Source organism: Akebia trifoliata, chromosome 8 (assembly GCF_017979445.1).
Source record: "Akebia trifoliata isolate Shusen 1 chromosome 8, ASM1797944v1, whole genome shotgun sequence".
NCBI classification, from domain to species: domain Eukaryota; kingdom Viridiplantae; phylum Streptophyta; class Magnoliopsida; order Ranunculales; family Lardizabalaceae; genus Akebia; species Akebia trifoliata.
The window spans coordinates 10,429,077-10,454,234 of NC_141382.1; the positions used below are offsets into that span (position 1 = coordinate 10,429,077).

Genomic DNA, 25,158 nt, shown 5'->3' on the forward strand with positions numbered 1-25,158 from the left:
GCGGAGTGGATGTGGTTGGACACCAAAATTTGGATGCCAAAAATGCCTACACCTAAACATTTAATTAATTTAACATCATTGGGATCATTTTAGTCCAAAAAAAAAATATTGTAATACTGAGTCGCTAAAATCATGTTTTACAAAAATATCATATGTACTATATAATCTTACAAATCTCTTTTAATTAATATTTTAAATTACAAATAAACCCTCTAGATACATATGCATTTGCACATGCCACCTTCTAATAACATAATATTAATAATATAGGAAAAATTACTTAAAGGACTCTAGCGGAGGAATTTCTTTCTAAACAGTCCCTAAATTTTGGGAGGTAGCTTAATAGACCACTTAGTAAGCTTTTCTTTCTTAATGGTCCCTCAACCTTATCTCATGTTATAATACTTTTGAAATACCCAAACTACCATTTTCTTATCTTCTTCATGTACTTCAGTTTTCCAACGATGATTAAGATCAATTCTGACGATTTTTCGTTGTGAATGATGAATGAAGAATGATATACTTCTAATTTTGAATATTTAGGTGTATTTTTTTATTTATAACAAAAAAAAAAAAAAAGAAAAGGAATGAAGTTGAAATTCTAAATTTTTTGAAGATTTCATTGTAACTTTTGATCCAATTGTCCATTTCACTATTATAATATATCCATTCTAGGTATTTCGAGAAGAACTATCCACTATCGTAGTCGAAAAGATGGAAAGGGAAAAAAAAAAAAAAAAATCTAGATCACATTTACAGTCTCGAGTTCACCACTTTTTATTGTTGAGTTCAACATTTTAAAAAATTGTCGAATTCAACAATAAAAAATATCGAGCTCGGCAATAAAAAGTGGTGAACTCGACACTAAATAAATTTTTTGGAATATATCTCAACTTCATTCTTCATTTTTTTATTATAATTTGTCGAAATAAATTAAAAAATACATCTAAATGTTCAAATTTAGAAGTATATCATTTCCTTTCATCATTCACGATTAAAAAAATCATTGGAAATGATTGCAATCCCTGTTGAAAAACGTAAGTATGTGAAAGAAGATGAGAAAAAGGATGGCTTGGATATTTCAAAAACATTATGACGTGAAATGAGGATGAGGGACCCCTCTGCCAGGGTCCTTCGAATAATTTTCTCAATAATATATGTATGCAGAATGTGTCGGCTAAAATATGAAATGTGACATTTTATTAATTGTCACTAAAATGAAGATTGTCACAAATTTGAATAAGAAACGATACACAGTCACGCACAGATGCATAGAACAAGAGAGATGCAAAACAGGTCACATAATTGCACTAAACGTGAAAAACAAAAGGATCCATGGCTGAATATTCTTTTGCAACCTACGATCAAACTTATCAAGTATTAAGGTGACAACAGTCTTAAGGGATATAACTGAAACGCTGCTGGTAGAAGAGATGAACACTCTGAGGCTTGATGATAAAGGGGGATTGTAATTGTCCCAATAGGACTAGTGATGCTGCCCGAATGGACAAACGAAGAAGATCAAAACTTCTTGATGAAGTCGTAAATATGCGCGCTGATTTCATCGGGCTTTTCTTGCTGGATGAAGTGAGCAACTCCTTCCATTACAACTACTTCCTTCAGGAACGGCACGTCTTTCTTGAATCCATCTCCATTTACATATTCTTTCATACCCGGGATACCATACACCAGGTCCAAGTCCCCTACAATGAACTTAGTTGGTACTTTTACTTGTGCCCCGGTCCATGGTGCTATGAGCTCCCAAGTTCTGCCAAAAGAAAAAAAAATTACTACTCAAGTCGAGCTTATCAGCCCGCAACAAATACTCTAAAATGAAAGGAATAGTGCATAAAATAGAAATTGGATCTAGATTAAGCATAGAACAGTTACATCAATAATATTAAATCACTAGAAACAGAGCAAAGTTTTGGGTTTTATTCTTGGTCTTTTTTTTGTTATGAAAAATACGGTGCAAAGGAAGTTCTAAAGAATATAATAAAAACGGAAGGAAAAATAGAGCAATCACACAAGACAAAGGTGTTTATAATATACTCCACACTCAATCTCTCACCAACTTCCACAATTTGGCTACCCGGATGGAATAATGAATTAAAGATTACTACCCACAATACCCAAATTTATAATGAGGAAGACCAGGATTAACTAAGATTCAAATTATAGGTGTAGTGGAACTCTAAGCATAGTGGCTGGTAGTAGAACTAGAAAAATCACTTCGATAAGAAATCCAATTGTAATATAATAAGAGTGCTGATTTTTGAACTCAACATGACAGGAGGACTCAAAACTCACTGATGTGGCATGGGCAAAGAACCGTAGATTCTTTCCCTCGGGAGACACAACCGATCTGGCATCTGCAGTTGTGCATCCCAAGGTTACAACTGTGTATCCCAAGCGAAAGAATCTACGGTTCTTTGCGCATAACATGTCGATGAGTTTTTGAGCCTGGCTGTCAAGTTGAGTTCAAAAATCATTAGTCATATAATAAGAAGAGTTAGGATCCAAAACTATGTCCCGTTCCCATAATAAGGTTCAGGTGTTTGAATGACACATTTTTGTTGGAGTTTTGAACACCAATGGCTCTTAACCAAGGTTGTAGCCCAATGTGCTTGACCTCCAATAAAAATGTGTCACATAGACACCTAATGGTGTCATAGGAATTAGGAATGTGACACTTGACTGATCCCTACTCTATTATTAATAGAGTAGGGATCAATCAAGTGTCCCATTCCTAACCAAGGTCAAGTGACCCCCCATTTATGCCACATCATTTTTCGGGACCCATTGACCGTATGGATATGTGGTTCATTCCTTGCTGAACCTATGTACCGAAAATCAAAGTGTTTGATAATTTGTATCCACTAGATATAAATTCTTGAAAAAAAATTTAAATCCAATGATTATAATTCATTCTTAAGACAATGGATTCACATCACCAATCAAACTGATCTTCTGGGTGTAGATTTACGAAGGGATGGACCACATATCCAAACAGTTAGTGGGTACGGGAGACCTGACTGGATCATGGTTTTAAAACTCGGTTTCACATCTCGTCTCATCCATGCTAGATACTGAGTTGTCTCTGACGAGTTTTCCGATACTTTTGAGACATCTTGTTCAACAATGAGAAAAATGAACGTGGGGTTTTAAATCTGGTCTGACAGATTGACTTGTCTGTCCATCTCGTCCATGCCTGATACTGAGATGGCTCAGGCAATAAGTCTCAGTCTCAGACGAGTTTTGAAACCATGGATTGATTCCCTACTCATAATAATAACCCATTCCCACTGTACAACATTTTTTTTTTCCTTAAAATAAGGCTTTAAGCCAAACTTTGGAGCAAACATACATGTTGAGAGCTCGGTAGTAATTTAATCCTCCAGTGAAGCCGTATTGTTCAAAGTTGCTAGCGAAATAAGCAATGTCTTCTTCAGACAACCAAGAAGGCAAGGAAATTGGAGTAATGAGTGCTCCAAGTCCTGTTTCTTTGGGTATCATGAGTGGACTTGGATCACGTATAGTTAGAAATTTCTTCATTACTGTTGTAGCACCAACACGAGCAAACTCCGCTTCCATCTCACCAGGCTCCTACAACAACAGATTTAAGCAAAATATACTTAGTTATCATGAGCTGAGTATCACACTCATCACTCATGTAAGGATTGGATGATGAGTAATCATTGAAGCAGCGAAAACATCTAACCAATTGGTGTTATAAAATAGTTCATGGAGTCATCACAACGTTATAAAAAAAAAAAAGCAAATTTGATTAAACCTGCAATATGAAAACTGAAGTCCAATTACAGTCCATGTAAAAATCAATATCATCAATTTTATAGAATTGACGGTTCAACGATGGCTTCAAATCTACTGATATAAAAAAAATAATCCATGTTTTCAAATCTAGGTTAGGTTCCCTTGACTCATGAAGAATGATTCATGGAAAAAACACATTATCCCTACTATTTAAACACAAAATCAAATGGATGAGATTTATCGGCGGGATAGGCATCCTCCAAGATCCTATTTGTATTTAGAAAATAAATGCTCAAATCATAAAAAGTAATTATTTTAATAAAAATTACAAAACCTCATTTGATTCGGTCAAATTTTACTAAATAAACAAGATTTTCTAAATATCATATGAGTCCGCCTCATTGTCAAATGAGACAACGGGTGAGAAAACTCAAATCGAATATCCGTATCATCATGGAAGGATGCCGAGATGACTTGGGTCTTAGTCTCAGACGAGATTGGATTATTTTGGACCAAAACATTACAATATCATGATTCACGACCCATTAATCACATTAATTTATAAAATTACATAATCTTTTTTGACTAATGATAAAATGACGCGCTGAAACATACGTGGCTGATGTGGCAAGTGCATAGAGTCGTAGATCTGTTTTCCTTGTATATCCAGAAGAAAAAGATATATGGTTTTGTGCCCTTGCCATGTCAGCCGTGTACATTTCAACACGTCTATTTACCACGACTCATCTTTTTCTTTTTATTTTTATGTTGTCTTCAAACTCTTCATAATCAATGTGGAGGGCTAAAATCGTCTTCTATCCGGATCGTCCATTCACATCATCAATGCGCATCTCGGGGTGGACACGTGGCATCATATAAAGAGAATTCTATCTTATTAGGGAATATTCCAAATTTAAAAGGATTATTCTCCTTGTTATGTAATTGTTAATTTGGATAAGGGACAATGTAGTAACTTGTAGTTAATTAGGGTTAAGACTCTAATTAGGATTTCTCTATTTAAAGAGTTGGAGGCTATTGTAAAAGAGGAGGTGGAGAAAATATAGGGGGAGAGAAAAATGGAGAGGAGGCTATGTAACTGGAGATCTATAATGAAATGGCTCTCCGAGCCCGTGGAGTAGGCACGTTTGCCGAACCACGTACAAATCTCTTTGTGTTCTTTCTCTTTTTCTTTTTTTTTTTTCTATTATTTTTATGATCTATTGGAGAATAATCTTGTTAAAAATAAGATCTCGAGGTCAACCACAAAAAATGACCTCCACAATTGGCGCCGTCCGTGGGAATACTGAATATGGGACATGATGTATACATGGAGATCGGGGGTGAGTGAAAGTTCGATAACTCATGAATCTCAGGCAAGTTTGAGATTCAATGATTTGTAGATCGGGGACTACTGGGAAGATGAAACCTTCTGCACGTAGGATTTTTGGATTGACTTTGCGTAGGATGGATCACGATGGATTATTAAATGGCAAGGGCGCAACCGTTTCCTAATCAAAAGAAGGAGAGCAAAAGAAGAAAGAGGAAAAAAAAATTAAAAATTAAAAACAGGGTTGTGACTGTGGGTACCAGGAGGCGAGAGGAGAGGCATCCCTTCGCTCAACACTTCTTTCTCCAAACCCTAACCCTAATCCATCTTCTCTATCTCTCCACGAATTTTATAACCCTAGTTGCGGAACCACCTGTTTTGATAAATTAAATGAACTTCAATTCGACTCAGTTTTGAAATCTCCAAAGGACACCAACACCGATCGAAATAACACTGAAGGATCTGATGATCGTTTCTCAAGATCGTCGGCATCTTGATTTCTTCGAAATGCAACATGGATTGGCGCAGCAACATCTGCTAGCAAGATTTTGGGGTTACTTAGGGAGATTATTCTGGTTGCAGTCTTTGGAGTGGTACCGACAATCACTGCATTCAAGCATGCTTCAGTGCTCCCAATTTTCTATCAATCGGTTCTTGGAGGTGTAAATGGTCCCATTCATAAGACTATTGCTGAGAGTTAGATAGAGAGAGAGAGAGGAAAGGGTCAGAGATGTGTGTGTTGCTGCTGCTATGGCCGGACACAGTAAAAAATCTGAGGAATAGAGAAAGAGGGGCAGAAGCGGGTTCTTAGGGGGAAAAGAGGAGTTAATTGTGGGGGATACTCCTCAACTTCTGATGTTTATGGAGAACCATCTTCTCAAAAGGGTTAGGGCTGAGACCGTGAACTACGGCAACAAAGGATTAAACCTCATATGTTCAGCGTACATGGTTTAGGGGTGGAGAGATCCCAGATTTTTAATGATGCAACCAGGTTTACCATGTCCATATGGCTTTACTGGCTCCCAAATTCAGGCAGCCTTCAAATAACCAAGACGGGGTTGATTCTAGCGTAAGGAAAAAGATGGGAGTACCCTATAGTGCCATCTTTTCAGGTCGATTAAGCAAATTTTTATAAGGCGAGAAGGTCGGTTTTCTAATAAGGTCGGATCCTTCTAAGGACCCGTGTGTCACTCTATCGGGTGAGTGACACGAAGCATTAAAAGGTCGGATCCTTCTAAGGACCCGTGTGTCACTCTATCGGGTGAGTGACATGAAGCATTATAAGGTCGGCTCCTTCTGTGGACATGTGTGTCACTCTATCAGGTGAGTGACACGAAACTCTAATAAGGTCGGTTCCTCACGGAAGCGTGAGGACCCGAGCATCACTCTATGAGGTGAGAGATACAAAATCTAATACGGTTGGTTATTCTATTGATTATCAAAGTCTTGGATCATTTTGGGATCCAAGCCCGATCTGGGACTTCCGTCGGTTCTTTTATTATCTAAGTCTTGGATCATTCTGGGATCCAAGTCCGATCTGGGATTTCGGTCGATTCCATGGTTATTTATCTAAGTCTTGGATCATGTTGGGATCCAAGTCCGATCTGGGATTTTGGTCGGTTCTATGGTTATTTATCTAAGTCTTGGATCATTTTAGGATCCAAGCCCAATCTGGGATTTTAGTCAGTTCTTCTCTTATTTATCAAAGTCTTAGATCATTTTGAGATCCAAGCCCGATCTAGGATTTTGATCGGTTCTTCTATCACTTGCCAAAGTTTTGACTCACTATGAAAATCAAAGTCAGCTTGCAGTATTATTGAAGCATTTACTTATTATGGAAGCTCAATCGAGTTGGATATCAAGTTTGCAAAAAATAGGCTCGGGGGATCTAGAATCATACTAATTCAAAAATTAGGGATGGAGTTCACTCAGGTCAGAAATATTTCTCGAAGGCAGATCTCAATACATCGATCTCCACCTTCGAGAGGGGGCTATATGTGGAGAGCTAAAATCGTCTTCTATCCGGATCGTCCATTCGCATCATCAATGCGTATCTCGGGGTGGACACGTGGCATCATATAAAGAGAATTTCTATCTTATTAGGGAATATTTCAAGTTTAAAAAGATTATTCTCCTTGTTATGTAATTGTTAATTTGGATAAGGGATAATGTAGTAACTTGTAGTTAATTAGGGTTAAGACTCTAATTAGGGTTTCTCTATTTAAAGAGTTGGAGGCTATTGTAAAAGAGGAGGTGGAGAAAATATGGGGGGAGTGAAAAAGGGAGAGGAGGCTATATAACTGGAGATCTATAATGAAATGGCTCTCCGAGCCCGTGGAGTAGGCACGTTTGCCGAACCACGTAAAAATCTCTTTGTGCTCTTTCTCTTTTTCTTTATTTTTTCTATTATTTCTATGATCTATTGGAGAATGATCTTGTTAAAAATGAGATCTTGAGGTCAACCACAAAAAATGACCTCCACAATAATTAGAGAGTATGATAAATCGACACGGCAAAACATATGCAGTGTCATAACTGATGTGGCAAGGGCACAAAACCATTGATCTTTTTTTCTTTCTATATCCCAAAGAAAAAGATCTATAGTTTTGTGCCCTTGCCATGTCAACCACATACAGTTCGTGTATATTTTGCCGTGTCGATTTATCACAACTCTTTAAATTACAAAAGAGTCGTGATAAAGGGATATGCTAAAACATACGCGGTATGTGCGTGGCTGACATGGCAAGTGCATAGAACCATAGATCTTTTTTCTTTGGGATACACAAGAAAAATGATCTATGGTTATATGCATTTACCATGTCAGCCACATACTGACGGAATGTTTTATGATACATTGGCACATGCCACCCACTCGTTTCATCAATGAGAAGATCCTTTAATAACCAATGAGTGCTGATAATATGATGCGGTTTTGGCGCACACACTTGACGTGTTTGGTCACAACCCAACAAGCGTTTGACATGTGGCGCAAATGACATCATCAATAGAGAGATTCTCTCTCTTGCCCGCTGCCCACATATTTATTTTTTAGATTTCAAATTATAAAAAAAGTCATTTGGCCCACATTGATTATCACATTACAATCCAACAACACAACATTTTAGATTTCATGAAAATATTCATATTCAAAAAACTATATATATATTAAAAAAATATCATTGTTCGAGCTTGATCCATGGTGTTGAAAATGGACGGCTACCAAGCACCTAAATTTAAAAATAAAAGTCAATGGTGAAAAATAATTTTTTTTTTTTAAAGTTCATATAAAATTTTCCTCTACAACTGTATTGCATCAAATCGTGTTTTTAATATCACAAAGTGATCAGATCAGAAAGTTTTCTTTATTTCACTATGGGCAAGAGAGAGAAAATGGCGTTAAGTGCTTTAGTCACAAACTACGTCGTATTATCAAAATTCAATAACCAAACCCTAACAACATGTATTTAATGCCTTATTCTGTGAGAGACCAGCTGAAAACATGTTTTAAGAACTCGTTTTTGATGTGTTGTCTCATCCATGAACGAGACTAAGTTGTCTCGAAAGAGTTTTCTGATATGTTTGAGTTGTCTCATTCAACAATGAGAAAAAATGAAATGTAGTTTTAAATCTTGTCATATATTTGACTTGTCAATCCGTTTCGTAGGTGTTTTGTGGGTCCTATTACCTTAAAGAGCAGGAAACATTACCTGGAATCTGCACACGAAGTAGTCGTCACCCAATAAGGCACGGAAGCCCTGTAGATAACTTACTAAAGGGTTTCGAGGCAAAAAAGGTACACTTAAGTTCACCAAGGCCTTAATCCGGTCCGGCCGAAACAAGCATAAATGCCAAGCGATCAAAGCACCCCAATCATGCCCAACCACAAACACCTATTAACAATCATTAAAACAATCAGATCACTTTTAATAATTTTGGACTATCAGAGAATCACTTTTCGACTATAGAGAAATTGCCAAAAAAGTAGAAAAAAAATGTAGAGCTCCCATTTCAGCAGACTAATCATTTTAATTATGAAAATGGTAAATTCTCATTTTTATTAATTGATTTTTTACCAAATAAGAAATTTTGATTAAAATTACTAAAATGCCCCTTGACGTTCATTATTAAACAGCATATTTTTGGTAAGGGTGTTTTTGTAATTTAACTTCAAATTTTTTCTAAACAAATTTAATTTCAAAAACGGTAATCTACTGTGTTTGAAATTAAATTCTGATTCAAGATTTCAATTTTTGAATACCAGTTAGTGTTCATTATTAAACAACATATTTTATAAGGGTATTTTTGTAATTTAACATAAAACCTTTTTCAGTTTGGTAAAAATTTTAATTTTACCGTTATCGAAATAAAATTGTGATTCCAGATTTCAATTTTTGAATATCCTTAGTCCTTACTTTGAGTATCAAACAACATATTTTTTATAAGGGTACTTTTGTAATTTTACTGTTAGATAAACAAATTTAATTTTGAAAAACAGTAATTTACCGTTTTCGAAATTAAATTCTGACTACAAATTTCAGTTTTAGATTGTTAGATTCTAGAATCGGATTTTGCTAACCTGGTCTTGACCAAGGGAGTCGATGAGGGAGATTATATCGCCAGTAATGTGGTGAACAGAATAGGCTTGGAAGGAAGGTGGCGCATCAGTTCCGCCATAGCCGCGCATATCAGGAGCCACGGCTCGGTAGCCATGAGAAGCGAGGGAGACAATCTGGTGACGCCAGGAGTACCAAAGCTCAGGAAAGCCGTGAAGTAGGAGAACAACTGGGCCTTGGCCTTTCTCTGCTATGTGCATGTTTATGCCATTAACTGTTATCGTTCTGTGCTCTATCCCCTCCATCTCTCTCTCTCTCTCTCTCTCTCTCTCTCACACACACACACACAGACACACTCAAGACTGAGCTTCCAAACGTGAGGTCTTCAAGAGTTTCTCTTTATAACTTTTTGGGAAAATTACATTTTGACCCCTATGTCTTGGCATAATTTTATGTCTACCCTTTACCTTTTAATAATTTCACTTTGTCCCCTTGTTAAAAACTTTTAAGTTAATATTCCAATGTGATTTTACCATTTTATATTTTTTTTTGTAAATATAAAAAAAAAAATTTGAATCTTAAAAAAAATAATGTCCTAAATTATACTTTATCTAGGTGATTCTTCCATTATCAACTCTTAATGGAATTTCGGTGATTAAAAAGTAAAATTGTTTTTCTGAAAATTAAAAAGTATGTTTAAATTGTCACAATGTTAAGGGTCAATGTAGAATTATACCAAATCACAAGGAGTCAAAATAAAATTTAACGTAATTTTTATATAGATACTTTATTGCCACACCTACTTTAGAACACATCAAGTATACGTCTGATAAATCTTTAGTAGTCTGATGTATTGGTGTCCTCTACGTGAAAGTTAATTTCGCATTACAAGCTTTTCTATTTTTAATTTTATATATAATAAAGATAAGACATTGCTCAAACTTAAAGTGGAATCTGCAGTTCATTACAGAGATCCAAAAGTTATAAAATAAAAAAAAAAGGTATGAAAATAGAATATTTTAGGGGAGTTTAGTCATACCCCTCCACGTTTAATTTGGCAAATATTTAGTAAAATTCTATAAGAGCATCTCCAAGAATGCTCTTTACAATAAAGAGTATATTTTATCAATATCTGACAAATATTATTTTAGCTGGTCCAAAATTTGTTGGGTGCTCCAAGTGACTCAACAAATCTTTCATTTGTTGAAAATTGACTCAAATCTTAATAAGAGACGTGACCTCACATTTTGGAATTCAAAAACATGATTTGATGTCACAGGCTTCTAGAGAACGAATTGTTATCTACTGAGTACTAATTTCTTTTGAACGAGAGAGAAGAAGTTTGAAAAATCCTGATTTTCAAAATAAATGTAATAGAAAAAATATTACTTAAATAAAATGGTTGAGGCATGCACAACGCACTGTCCTAAAACGAAATTCGCCCTTGCTATGGTACCACAGTCTGCAGGCATTCGTTTTTCAGGATACAACAACCCACGTTTTCAATATGATACTCTAAATTAGAAACGTAACTTCGAACTCGACGATGTTGTGTGCTTTCACTATGAATAATAAAGTATACTGATAGTCGAAATCAAGTAAAATAACAATTAGAGATCAAGTGTGTTTAAATCGTCTAAACGTTGGATATAAATAAAGAGAAAGTGACTGTTTAAAACAGTCATAAACCTATTCGAATTTACTGGTTCCGAATAGACACATTGTGTTGGTTCAAAATATACACACTGGTTCAAAACATAATCGAACTGGTGGATCCAAATCCCAATTGGAATCTTAGGTTTTCCTCTTGGGCTCCCATGTGCGCGCGTGAGCCCACTCACTACTTCTATCCACTTTAAAGTTATTAGAAGCATAACTATTTAAGGATTGCAAATCAATTATTCTCCTAGTCGATGTGGGACTAAAATTATTCAAGGTAAAGCAAAACTTTCAACTAAACTTAAATAAAGTAAAAGCATAAAACAAATATGGGATTGTATTACCCTATGGTTAAAAGATTGTTTTACTAAATGGTTAAAACCTATTGAATATTAAAGGGTTTTTAAAATTCAACGCTCTAAATTCTAACACAAAATTCTAAGAACTTTGATAAAATAAAATAAAAACAAAAAAATCATTATTTTTCCCCGTTGGATTATAATTTTAAGTTTTGGGAGTTCGGTAGTCGTCCATTTCAACACATTGGATAAAGCTTAAAAATTAAAAAGAAATTAAATATCTTTTTGTTAGTATGAGTTTTTCCATAAAATCTTAAAGGATGAACTTCAGAGGCTCTAAAGAGATCCAAACATCTTACCAAGTTTTTATGAACGTTGGGTCATGCAAGATCCAATGGTCTCGAAACGTTTGAATAGGCTGACAGCTTTTGAGAAAAAATTTCAGATAATTAAGACAAGAACCTTGTTCACTTTTTTTTTTTTTTTTTGTTTTTGTTTAAGAGATCCCTCTCTTAACTCAAACTCTCTTTCTCTCAAGTTACAACAAAAGATCAGGGGTTCAACCATCGTCTTCTCCATCTTGTTAAACCCTCATCAAGATTCTCGAACAAAGTCCCCATCTTCTCCACCCTCCCTATCTTAAACAAAACCCTCGTCTTCTCCACCTCCATCACTCGAACGAAACCCAATCGAGATCTGTCTTTCTTGCAAGCATATCCTTCTCTCATCTTCTTCGCGCGAAGTTCTAGAGAAACCCTCGTCTTCTCTTTATAGGTATCTCTCTAGCATTCTCTATTTAAACCCTAAGTCTCTCCCTCTCGCACTATCCTTTAAACCCTAACCCAAATCTAGTCGAAACCATAACTTCAACCCTAACTCTCTCTATCATTTTTTAAGTTTTTTAGAGCTATTATTAGTACCTTAACTTTTACTTATTACACTCCAGATAAAAATAAAGAAAGAAAGTGAATGGTTCAAATTTTCATCTCATCTAATTCTAAAGTACCCAAATACCCTCTTTTAATTAAAACGCCTAAATTAGAATTAAAAAACCTAAAACACCTAAATGAATCCCTAGTCCTGTGCAGGTATTTGCCAAGTTTCTCCTTCTGCAATTTTTTGCTTTGTAATACATAAGTTTTCTTCTTGAATTTCATGGATACTCATCTCTTTTTTTTTTTTTTTTTTAAATCAGTATGAGCTTTTGAGGAACTATTTGCCTATGTTTCTTCTTTCAGAGTTTCTACTCAAAGCTACGATTAGAAATTAAAATTAAAAAAAAATTGGAATTCTTTCCAAGTTTTAACATTTCTCTCTCGCTGATTTCTACCTCACAATCCTTCTTTTTTTTTCAAGAAATTTCTAATGGGTCTTGCTTAGATTTGATTAAAAATTGTTCTTTTATTTAGTAAATGAAGCAAAACCTTAAATGGAAAAATGAGTTCATAAGGGGCTTGATCCTATAGCACAAATAACATATTGCAATGCAAGTTTGAGGTTCTATTTCTTGCTTCTCTTACCCACCAAAAACCTATAACGGTTGGGATAAGCTTAAAAACTGGTTAAAAAAAGTTGTATTTAGTTGGATTTAAAGAGGAGATTTTAGGAGAGACCCATTTGCTACGAGATTTGGCTGGGGTTATGGTGTTGATTAGTGTATCAGTATTGGATTAGTTTGTTTGAGCATGAGTCCGACCCCATTTCTTTCAACAACATCAAATCATTATTTTTAGGCTTTGGAAGAGTTTATTGAGAAATTCTCTGGTGGTAAGTCTTTTGGAGGGTATTTTGAACATGGCATTATCTTTTGGATTGTTGTTCTATGAAGAAGAGGACGGGGTTTTTTTTTTCTGATAAGGGTGAAGATAGAGATATTCAATTATGTTTAAAGTCATAGGAAAATATTTGAAAAGTTGAGTTGATGTCCTATTTGATTGGGATCCAGTCAAAAGTAGTGTTGGATTTAAGAGTTTTTCAGGTTTCTAGGTCTATACATTGCAACTACTTTCTTTCATTTTTAACAATTTCCCTCTTGCAGGTTTAAGATGTGACTAAGCATGAGATTTTAAATTATGTGTTTTACAGCATAACAACTGTTTTTCAATTTGTGATTTCATTTATTAAATATCTTTTATTTCTTACACAGGTTATATTAATATTTACAAATATGGCAACTAGCTTAGATCAAGTCACTGAGAGACCAGAACAATTGTTGTCCACACTATGGGAAGAAGGAATTGAATATGTAGGACAAATGTTTGAAAGTGACGAAGATTTTCGATTGACACTAAAGAAATTTTCTATTGCTCATCGATTTGTCTACTCCTTCGTCGAGAACAACAAAAAACAAATTAAGGTAAAATTCTCAGTTAAAGGGTATGATTGGAAGGTACTCTCGCCAGTAAAATTAATATGAAAAATAGGTTCATAAGTTACAAATACATGAGTGTGCACACCCACAATGCAGAAGATAATGTCACCGCAAAGCTAAAGATGTCGAAGAAGTTGGTTGCTAATGTTGTGAGTAACAAAATTAGGGATATGCCAGCTGATGCACCTATGGAAATAGTAACATTTTTTCAAGGCTATGCTATTAACTTATCGTATAAGCAAGTATGGAGAGGAAAAGAATTTGTAAATAGCGAAATTCATGGTGCAGCAAAAGACTCCTATATGTGATTACCATGGTATTGTAATAGGATAATGGAGTCTGACTTTGGATCCATAACGATTCATACAGTAAAAAAGGATTCACATTTTAACCAATTATTTGTTGCACTCCACGCATCCCTCCATGGTTTTCGGTTCAGTTGTCATCCCATTTTATTTATCGATGGGACATTTTTGAAGATAGAATTCAAGGGGACACTACTTGCAGCGACAGTTGTCAATGTCGATAATGGCATATTCTCCATAACATTTTCTATTGTTAGCTCGGAGACATAAGAAGATAGGAAATGGTTTCTATTAAATCTAAAGATGGAATTGAATGATGACTGGGATATCATATTTGTTTCAGACAGAAATCAAAATATACTTCATACTGTAGAAGATACTTTTGGGTCTAGATTTCATTCACATTGTTATCGCCATTTGGAGCAAAATTTGATGCAACACTTAGTGGGACGTCACTTCTCAAAACAAGTTCAACAATCCTTGAAGAACCTATTTAGTAAAATGACTTATTCAAGGTTTGAGGCAGATTACCAAAAAACATTGAATCAGATTAAGCTTATTTCACTTAAAGCCTATGATTGGGTGATAACACAATTACCTGAACATTAGGCAAATTGCAAGTTTCTGGCCAAGAGTTATGATTTGCTTACATCCAATCATGCAGAATCCTATAACAAATGGATTATAGAAACATGTGATGTGCCAATTTTAGGCCTTATTGGTAAGATACGAATGAAAATGATGGAATTGATTAATAGGCATTGTGAAGAACAATGAAATGTTGCAGTTGGTCCTTTAGTTGATTTGAAAATAAAGAAAAATACAACATGGAACAAGAGTTTAGGGGCTTATCAAGCATCAAAATTTCAATTTGAGGAATGTGGAGAATCGATATACCATCATGTGAATCTACAAGACTTGACATGCTCATGTTATGATTGGATATTTACCGGTATTCCGTGCATACATGCACAGGAGCGGAGCCAAGATTTTCTAGTAGTGGGGGCCAAACTATGGTTAGTTGTATAGTTGAAGAACTTGAAGATGAATAGTTTTAGGGAGAAATTAAGAGGTTTTTAGTTAAATGGGGAGAGAGGTGAGGGAGTGGGGACAAATGGGGCATGTAATTAGTTGAAAATATAGGGGTATCTCAAAGTTTGGTGGGGCAATTGCCCTCACCAGCTCCTTACTAGCTCCACCCCTATACATGTATGTGTCGTATTTTTGAAACTACATTGTTTGGTGTATCCTTATGTTGACAATTGTTATAAAAGGCAAGCACAAGATATGATTTATTCACATTAGATATGACCTATGTGGACACATGACATGCCACAATTAGGAGGTAATGAGATAGAAAACACCTTTGAAACCAACATACAACCTCCACGTACTTGTTGTCCACTAGGTAAACCAAAGAAGAGACATCACTACAGTAAAATAGGGCTATAGCGACGGCCTCGACCATCGCTATAGGTACGAAATACCGTCGCAATAGCATCTAGCGACAGCCAGGGAGACCGTCGATAGTCGTCGTTAGATACAAGACTTGTAGCGACGGCCGCTATTGGCCGTCGCTATAGGGTAGCCTTTTAAAAAAAAATAAAATTTATTCTTCAGCTTCAGCTACGGTTTTGGCTTTGGCTGTTGCTATAAAAGCTTTTGAAAAGAAAATTTTAATTTTACACCAGTCCCCTCATGTATTGCTGAATATTGGAGATACCCCTATATTTTGAAATTGATGAGCTACCCCAACTATCAATATGAAAAGACCTAAATGCCCTCTCTTTTAGATCTCATTGTGAGACTATTACACAGACTGATACAAATTCTCAGAGAGTCCAACTCACACACATAATAAAATGGTCACCGGAATCCAACTCACGCACAGGCACGCGCACACACACATACACTCCAACTCACACACACACAAGTGTGCACACATACACACACGCGCACACACACACGCGCACAAAGATACACACACGAGCACACACACACATATAAAGGTTGAAGAAAGGAGAAGCCGTCATCCACATCTTCATCACCCTGGAAAGCTTAAAACAAGCATCAATCAGAATAAAACTCCAGAGGATACAGTATAAAATGCTCTAAGAAACGTAAGAAGAATGTAAAATATCATTTATCAATGAATTAAGCACTCACATTACTCAAGTTCGCTTCCATCTCAAGATACTGAAGTCCCTTTTGTACAAATGTAATAAGAGCACCAAGGGGGACTAAATTACCATCAATTGGACATTTAGTGATCCCTGCCTCATATCCGAAAGCAAATGCTGAATGCGTGAAACCTGAGAAAGAGCATCTTAGAAACCCACCTAAACAATTTGTGACACATGGAATAAAAGAAGAATCATGCTAATAATCTGAAGAAAAAAAAAAGGATCTAGAACAATGCAAGAGTTTTCAGATCATCCAATCTTCCCTTGTTCTTAAATCATATAAGAAGGTCAAACATTTTATATGAGAAGGTCAAATTGTACTTGCAACCCATAGTTCCAAGCAAAGATATTTTTTTCCCTGATTGAACATTGAGTGTATAGCTGCAATTCCAAACTCATGCACCAAAATAGAAGAAAACAACAAAAGGGTCAAAACTAACAGAGATATTGTGGTAATTAATGGCGGACAGTTCTAGCATTGCTGATCAAAACAGTGCTATAGCTGCTCTATATGAAGCACTTGAGAGGGATCCCTTTGTTCTTGATAAAATAGATAAAGATCCATTTATGGAGACTCCTTTACATACTGCCGTGAGAGTTGGACAAATGCATTTTGCAATCAAGATTATGGTCTTGAAGCCTTCATGATGTTAATGCAACTCTTTGAGTTATAACACTGACTTGCTCACTTGAGTCTAGTGAATTACAACTCTTTGAGTTATTACAAAATATGTTTTTCAATTTTCATACCTTAAATAGATGGAGATGCTGCTGCTACTTCAGGCTTAGTGCTTGATTTAGCAAAATTGGATTCTGTTGATGGAGGAGTATAGATACGTGCTTTCTTCAGAATTTCTACAACAACCCAACGTTAACGTTTGCTTGATGGCCTTGAAAAATCCAATTTAACCTGAAACATAAATTCCACAAATCAATCCAATTCAATTTCACTTCTTTGTAAAGTATGTACAAAAATCAATCAATCTTAATACTGTTGTGTGGCATTTGGGATCACCAGCCACAATAGAAGAAATTCTTTTTGAAGAAGTATTTTAGGTCCATCAACACTAATTTGAGGTTTTGACAATGGTACTAGGCTAAGTCCAATTGATATGTCAATTATATGCATTGTATCAACTCAATCATTCAGAAATATAAATAAGCCTTGTCATGAAAATGTTTCAAACATAGAACCCAATCCTCTAAAAGAGAAATATTTAGTCTAAGACACACACCTTGACAAGAGGTAGAGATACAAGTCACTTGCTCTGGAACACAATTGAATACAGGATGAGTAACAAAATAACAGTCAGTAGCTATTTACAAATTTAACCTCACTATTACTATGCACTCCTCTAAATAATGGAATGAGCCGAAATAATAATAATTTAGTCTCATCATCTGACCAGTACTCCCTATCCCCTATTCAACTCTACATTCTTGCTCCACAATTCACTTCTTCTCAACATCAGGATGACAAAAGTCACATTCCCAATGGCTTTGCTATTTCTTAGCTTGGTTAGTACTCTTTCTTCAACCTATCATGATAAATTTATATGTGCTTGACAGATCTGTTATATTATAACAATCATTTTATCAAAAGATAGATAACAATCATTTCGTCAAAAGATAGAAGCAGAGCATGTATCTTACAGACACCTATTTGCAACTAAATAGCACTTGAATGCTACAGTATTTCCAATAGGTACCCTAAACTGATTTTAAGCTTTCACTATGGCTGACAGTTTGGTTAATAATGGCTTGAAGCACAGATCTTCTGTACCTCTGCTCCTTGAAGATAAGATCTTAGGCATGTGGATTCTTTTTGGTTTCACATATTCAAAGAATCAGACCTTCAAGAGGGAAATAATAATAATAATAATAAAAGGAATAAGAAGAAGGGTTCCATGATGGAAAGAGATCAAACTGCTAGAAAGTAGTAAGCTGAAAAGCCTACAAGCACTAGTAGCAAATGTAGGCCGTGGGATCTCTCTGCCCTATCCCGACTCCATTAATGAGGATTGCTGAATTAAATGGGACTCCTCTCAATAGTAGTGTGTTCCCAGAATAGTATTCCTCAGTACTGAAACTGATGCGCCCCAAAAGATTAGTCTCTTCTCCCTTGGGTACATTGTATTTTCCAAAATCCAAGTGAGCAACTTTGTTTTTCCCTAAAATTGCCTTGGGTTTCTATCAAAGAGTCAACCATGCAAGTTACAATCAGTGTACACATGAATGACATGAAGAAAGAAATTAAGATTGATTGCATAAGAATTGAAATGGACTGACCAGCCAATCCCATATGCCTGTGTGAGCAAATTGCTTTGGGATTACGACGTCTCCGATGGACAAAGAACTGTTGGCATTACCAGCGATACCAAAATGGACGATCCCCGAGATATCAAATAGATCCAACATTTGTTGCGTCGCTGTTGCAGCATTCCGTTGGCCAATACACCAATTAGCTTAATTCTTCAATTTTGTTAGATTCATGCAGTGTCATTGTGAATTTTGAACTACTTCTGATCATCAAGAAGTTGGGCCATTGATTTAATAGTGTGTATCAATAAAATGGGCAGTCACCAACTTTTTTTTTTATTGTTTATAACATGCTAATGATTAATGAATTTATGTATAAAACACCAAAAAAAGGAATATAGACACACCAATTAAATTTTCTTTCTTCCCCTGTTTCTTTATCCCTCTCTATGTCCATCCATCTCTCTCACAGCCTCTCCCCTCCTTTGTTTTTTGCTCTTTCGTTTTGATTAGTTGCATAGAAATAATGTGGCTGAGAGATAAAGAATAGCATGCCAAGATTGGAAAAATAAATAAATTATTCCCACAATTTGATATACATTTAATTATATGATCGTTGCCTCAAAATAAAAGTTTGGTGTGGAAATATAAATTCTTTAATTTTAAAATTTTAATCTGTTACGGTATCCATACTACATGTAATATGATTTCAAGCACATGGGCATGTTCTCAGGCAAGCTTATATGGACATTCAATATATACAAATGAAGACTAGGGATATATTTGTTTACCATTCCAACCCCACACCTCACATAGATAACTCTCTTGTCATGGATCTTCCCCACTTGGAATCGTCGACCTGTTACATCCCCACACTATCCTCATTGACCAACCAAGATAAAAGTTCTTCAAAACAAATATGAGAAATATATAGAAATGGAAAGCAAATTAAACTAACCGGATAGATTGACAAATGGATGCTTTGGGTGAGGATCAAAGGCACCCGTAGCAAAGAATGCCTTCTCTCTCTTCATTGAGAATTATACCGTATCACTGGTCCTTGTACTTGAAGCCTTGTCTTGATGACATCTAATGGCGTGGTGAGATATGCACTAAAACCTGCAGGAATCAGTTGATTTGTGAACTGCTGCTTCATGCAAGAACTTCATATAGTATACATTGTAAGATGCTGAGGCAAGTACTAGCTATATCCCAAAAGATTTAGAGATGTATGCTTCTGGGACAAAATTAACAAAGATGACCCTTACCACCAGCTAGGCCTCCTAAAAGCAATCCCTCAAAAGAACTACTAACATGATAGTCTGAATCGGGCAGCCATCTTCGCCTCCCATACTCGGTCAGTTCCTTTAGTGCTTCATAAAATGTAACCTGCATATGGCAATAGCAGTGTCAAAAAGGTATACACAACTCATTAATCAAAATATGAACTTAAATTGAAAACTTAGTGGAAGAATGATTCTGATTTAGCTAAAAGGATTAAAAAATAGTTCAGAACTTGGAAATGAACTCTTAGAAGTTATATATTATCAGTTGAGCCCATCATTGACCAACCAACTATTTCACAAGAAGCTCCACATAAGATCTTGGTTACTCAAGCAATCAAGCGTTGAAGGTCTAATCATCAAAGCATTCCCCCCAAAATTTGGGGTGAGCTGAATGAATCTTAATCCTCCATTCATTTCTCTGAAGTCATGTCTTCTTTTTTCAATGTTAGGGAGAAGTAAAGTCCATCTGTGGAGCCGTATGCAATGCACAAAGGATGCTTGTACGGTTGTTGAATTCCATCTTTTTTTTCCTTCTTGTTATTACTTATCTCTTTCCTTCACCCGATCGTGCGAGATAGAGGAACCTCTATTAATTCTAGCGTGTTTGTATCCACCTCAATTCGGATTCTTTCTGGTCTTCCTCTCAATCTTTTAGAACCCACAATTTAAGGGATGGGTACATAGGTGCCCTCCATAAATTATAAAACTACCCTAAGGAATAATATTATCATGAATTGAAATAGGGGCACTTTTGAAAACTGATCCAACTAGATGGGTTTGCATAAAATGTAATATACCTAATGATTTGGTTTCATAGAAGGCATGAGAACATTGCAATAAAGATACAAACCATTAGACCTGCAAATGGAACATCCCTTGCAAGGGTAGACCAGTACCTGTCAAGGCAATACAAATATCAGTACAATATTAAGTTTTTTTTTTTTTTTTGGAAGGTAGTACAATATTAAGTATGGTAATCTAGATGTAGAGCCTATCTTTCTTGTAAAACATAATCCATGTACATATAGATTTATGCATGGGTACAAGTCACTAGACTGCTAATCTGAACCATCCTGGTGATACCAGCTTAGATAACCAGACTTTGATAGCATCGTGGAGTTTGATTAAGATTATGTTCATCATATGTAGTAACAAATCATCATCACCGAAACCTTAGATAGTCGCAGATTTTCTGGACCCTTTAGTTTCAGACAAATCAGAGAAGGGTTGAAATGATTATATGAATTGATATATTTTAAAAACATTATATACATGAAATGATCAGCCAGCACGAACCAATGAACAAACCTTCAGGTGAAACAGGCTCGTTCAAATACCCAAAGTGAGAATTTGTAACTTGTTCTTCAACTGCACAACAATTACAAAACATAGAAAACAACTTATTGATTTTCTCACGCCGAAAGTACATGAAAACAAATTTAATGAGCTGCCATAGTGGACCCTAAACAATTAGATATAGATACCTTAAAATACAGCTCCCTTGACTGAGCTGCCAATTGCCATCTTGGAGAAGCAATGCCAGTGCCCTGAAAACCATTTTTTAATACCAAATGTAAAGTGTAGAACTATTAAGAGAGAGAGAGAGAACCCAACTTTGAAATAGAAGACATTAATCTTACTTCAGTAGCTGAAAGGCCTCGTCTTGCAGCTTCAACTTGCTGTTCTAAAACGGGCTTCGAAGGCGCTTTAAGTTCCTTGCTCAAATCAATTTCCACACTGCACCCCCAAATTGAAAAGCACAAAAATCTCAATAAAATAGACATGTTTAAATAAGAGAGCTTCTATTGCCAGACCAACTTTTGCTAACAGCACCCCAATTCATATGTCAATCACCATAAATAAACAATCTAAAATTAAAAGAAAACATGAGGACAGAGGGAAGCAGACCTTGGCTTTCTGGGTTAAGCGAGCCTTGATCTTTTGTGAACCATAGTTCACAAGGTTGGCAGTTAGAATACCAACTGTTATGATCAACTGGAAGAAGATGTTAAGGGCACCACGATACTTGTACGGTGAAGATTACCAATTGTGAAATGTACAAGTTTTTGGTGAAGATTATTGTTATCAAATACATACTAAAAAAATCAAAAAGCATTAAATTGATTTGAAGAATATTATTACCTGATTAGCATCCTTCAAACACTGTTTGTAGAGCATGAGATGGTGGTGTAATTGCCTTGGGAGGTGGAGCAATGGGTGTTTTGATGGGTATTGCATTTGAAGGAATCATCTTTGTTTACAACCAATAGAGAGTCTGATCCTTTCTTGTACTTAACAACTACAAAACAATAAGACCCACAGAATCAATCAAATAACAATAATTATAAGCTTGAGTAAGCATTTAGCAGTGAAATCAGAAAGCCTAGTACAGCTGCCACAAAACAACGCATGAGATTTGTACAATATTACATCATGAAAATCATTCCAAACAGATTCATCATACGTGCAAGAAGCTTATATTAAAAAGTCAGGAAATCGCAAAAGTCAAAGAAGAGGAATTGAAAATCAAAATTCGAAACTATCAATATAAGTAAATTATGCAACTTACAAAGTAATTAAGCAAAGAAAACTAATTACATGATTCAAAAGAAATGAAAGACAGATGATTAATGTAACTAAGATAATATACAAGAAATTAACAAAGAAGAACATATGACTTAATTGAAAACCTCGAAAATACTGAGAAGAAGAATAGAAGATATTATGAGTTCAAAGAAGAATAGAAGATATTATGAATTTGATGGGTATAGAGAGAGTTTGAGAGCTTTTAAGGCTTATTGGTTGTCCCTAGGAAGTTCAAGAATGTCATACTAACAGATTGTAAATGGAAATTGTGTTAATTAAATAGATGTAGTTCGTACCGAAAGAGACTAATTCCAAATCTTAGAAAGGTTCTCCTCTCAACTCTGGAGGAGGAATGGATGGCCAAATTCACTAAAACATGTTTCTAATTTACTATAGGATGTTATCCCAAATAATATTGTGGTGTTCTCATAGAGACATATAAAATAAGAACTTGTTGAGTGGAATCCACATATGAAAATAAAAAATAGCATTCTTCTGTTCTGAAGCTTAGAATATAGTTTTTCAGACTCCATTTGTTTTTTATTTATTTATTTAATTTTTTTTATGGTTTGTTATGAAAATGCCTTGTTTTTTTTTTTTTTTTCCAGCACTCATGACAGAGTTGATTCAAATGTAAGAACTACAAACTTCTAATGGGTCCAAGATACTTTGATTAGAGATGCAAACTTTCTCATTTACATTAGAATGATGTAGAATAGATCTCAAAAGGCTTCCATACAACCTAAAGAGCAAATAACATTGCCTCCATAGAACATAATTTCTGACTAATTCAACTTTCCAACAGAGCTAATATTGCGGTGGCTTATTTGGCTAAGAGAGGAGCTATGGCTAAGAACTTGTATGCGATTTTTTATTGTAACTTAATTCCTCATGAATTGGCAAATATTGTCTTAAATGTAATACAGATCTGAGAGTAAACTTGATAATCTGAGTGAGTTCTCAGATTTGATAAGCAGAATTGGGGAGTGACGGTCTCCTGAAATCTGATTTTGTTCAATTGAATATTAGTTAGCTATAAAAATGAGAAATTAGTGTCATGGCTTGAAATTAAACCAAAAATTGAATTAAAATCATAGAAATTGGGATTTTGGTTTGAAATCAAACCAAAATTTAAATCAACCATATAGAAATTAAGATTATACAGAAAAATCAACAAAATATGCAGGAAAACAAAATATGCAGAAAAATCTAGGGTTTAGGGATCGACTGAAGAAAAAAATTAACAAAATATGTATAAAAACATACCTAAATTTTCGAGGTCGAAATCAGATCGGATCTGTTTTGTTGAACCCTCACGCGTTTGAGAGATCAAGAGAGCGAGAGATCGATAGAGAGGTAGAGAGGCAGAGAGGCAGAGAGGCAGAGAGAGATTGACAGAGACAGATCTGTCGAGTATGAGACGAGAGAGAGACAGATGCTTCGTTTTTGATTTGCAGACGAGACAGAGTGAGGCTAGTTGCAGACGAGAGGAGTGAGACTTCGTTTGCGATTTGCAGACAAGAGAGAGTGAGGCTTCGTTTTCGATTTGCAGACGAGAGAAGTGAGGCTTCGTTTTCGACGTTTTCGATTTGCAAACGAGAGAAGTGAGGCTTCGTTTTCGATTTGCAGACGAGAGAGAGAGAGAGGCTTCGTTTATTTGCAGACGAGAGAGAGAGTGAGATTCGTTTACAAAATTTCAGACGAGAGAGAGACAGAAAACGAAGACAGACTTCGTTTGAGACGATAGACAGAGAAAACGAATAGTGAGTGAGTGAGTACAGCGAGAGTTAGTGAGTGAGTGAGTGGGTGAGTTAATAGAGTTAGTGATTTTGAGCGAAATAAATTTTATATAACGACGGTCAAACTTTGACCGCCACAAAAAGTCGTTGTGATAGCTAATTTTTCTTGTAGTGCATATTGAGTCACAAGAAGTTGAAAAAAGGTCAATCAATTGCAATCGTTGTCATGAAGAATGGCATAATCGTGTTACATGCCGAGCTTCAATTTAAACATACATATAAATAGATTTTTGTGAGGCATCATCTTGGTTTTGTAGATTTTTAAAATTTTTCATTAATTTCTTTTGAATAACTATATTTTTGTGAGGCGTCATCTTGGTTTTGTAGGATTTTTTTTAATAATCATTATTTTTATAAGATTCTTTTTAATCTTAGTTGTGTAGGATTTTTCTAATAGTCATTATTTTTTATAAGGTTCTTTATTACCATTAAAATTGATTTGATGTTGGCCCAAGTTCTTAATCTGACCATTTCAAATCAATGGTTGGGAATAAGTAAAAGTTGTGGTGCCAAAAGAAACTCTCTCCTTTTTTAGCTAAATCTTTTTTGGGTTTAGGATTTTACAAGCCTAATCATAATTATAAACAACTACTGAAATTGTTTGATGGAATGTTATAATGGCTGGTAATGTTGAGATTATAATTTGATCCAATGTTTGAAGTGTAGGATTAAATGATTAGATAAGAGATTAGATAGCAATCTACAATTGCATAAAAAGATAAAAAAGAACTAGATTTGTAATTGTTGATTAATAATA

General features: G+C 35.3%; 2 protein-coding genes across 22 annotated transcripts; both read right to left on the reverse strand.

The window, feature by feature from the left end:
• Positions 1-1,336: 1,336 nt before the first annotated feature.
• LOC147396042 (epoxide hydrolase 2-like) lies at positions 1,337-10,019 on the reverse strand. Its single transcript, XM_086452224.1, has 4 exons — positions 9,678-10,019; positions 8,809-8,991; positions 3,368-3,606; positions 1,337-1,768 (listed from the first exon to the last, which is right to left on the reverse strand). Exons 1-4 carry the CDS (start codon positions 9,957-9,959, stop codon positions 1,522-1,524), a joined length of 951 nt encoding a protein of 316 aa, XP_086308350.1. The 5' UTR covers positions 9,960-10,019; the 3' UTR covers positions 1,337-1,521.
• A 5,901-nt stretch (positions 10,020-15,920) lies between these two features.
• LOC147396043 (bark storage protein A-like) lies at positions 15,921-24,509 on the reverse strand. Of its 21 annotated transcripts, none has more exons than XM_086450717.1 (13): positions 23,869-24,509; positions 22,159-22,315; positions 21,925-21,998; positions 21,657-21,753; positions 21,501-21,563; positions 21,325-21,384; positions 19,999-20,912; positions 19,689-19,849; positions 19,522-19,589; positions 18,761-18,916; positions 17,222-18,661; positions 16,455-16,600; positions 15,921-16,337 (listed from the first exon to the last, which is right to left on the reverse strand). In XM_086450717.1, exons 8-11 carry the CDS (start codon positions 19,762-19,764, stop codon positions 18,434-18,436), a joined length of 528 nt encoding a protein of 175 aa, XP_086306843.1. In that variant the 5' UTR covers positions 19,765-19,849; positions 19,999-20,912; positions 21,325-21,384; positions 21,501-21,563; positions 21,657-21,753; positions 21,925-21,998; positions 22,159-22,315; positions 23,869-24,509; the 3' UTR covers positions 15,921-16,337; positions 16,455-16,600; positions 17,222-18,433. The 21 variants fall into 21 exon arrangements, 18 of the variants coding, with proteins under 18 accessions (XP_086306843.1, XP_086306842.1, XP_086306841.1 ...); XM_086450716.1 differs by having other exon boundaries at positions 21,925-22,011; XM_086450715.1 differs by having other exon boundaries at positions 21,925-22,041.
• Between the last annotated feature and the right edge of the window lie 649 nt (positions 24,510-25,158).

Excerpts from the sequence above, each read along its gene's own strand:
- LOC147396042 (XM_086452224.1), bottom strand. The coding sequence starts at position 9,959 with ATGGAGGGGATAGAGCACAGAACGATAACAGTTAATGGCATAAACATG. Across the intron at positions 8,992-9,677 it reads ACTCCCTTGGTCAAGACCAG|GTGTTTGTGGTTGGGCATGA; the intron begins GTTAGCAAAATC and ends GATTGTTAATAG. Across the intron at positions 1,769-3,367 it reads TACTACCGAGCTCTCAACAT|AACTTGGGAGCTCATAGCAC; the intron begins GTATGTTTGCTC and ends TTCTTTTGGCAG.
- LOC147396043 (XM_086450727.1), bottom strand. The coding sequence starts at position 19,764 with ATGAAGAGAGAGAAGGCATTCTTTGCTACGGGTGCCTTTGATCCTCAC. Across the intron at positions 18,917-19,521 it reads TGAGGTGTGGGGTTGGAATG|CGGAATGCTGCAACAGCGAC; the intron begins GTAAACAAATAT and ends TGTATTGGCCAA. Across the intron at positions 18,662-18,760 it reads CAGGCATATGGGATTGGCTG|AAACCCAAGGCAATTTTAGG; the intron begins GTCAGTCCATTT and ends ACTCTTTGATAG.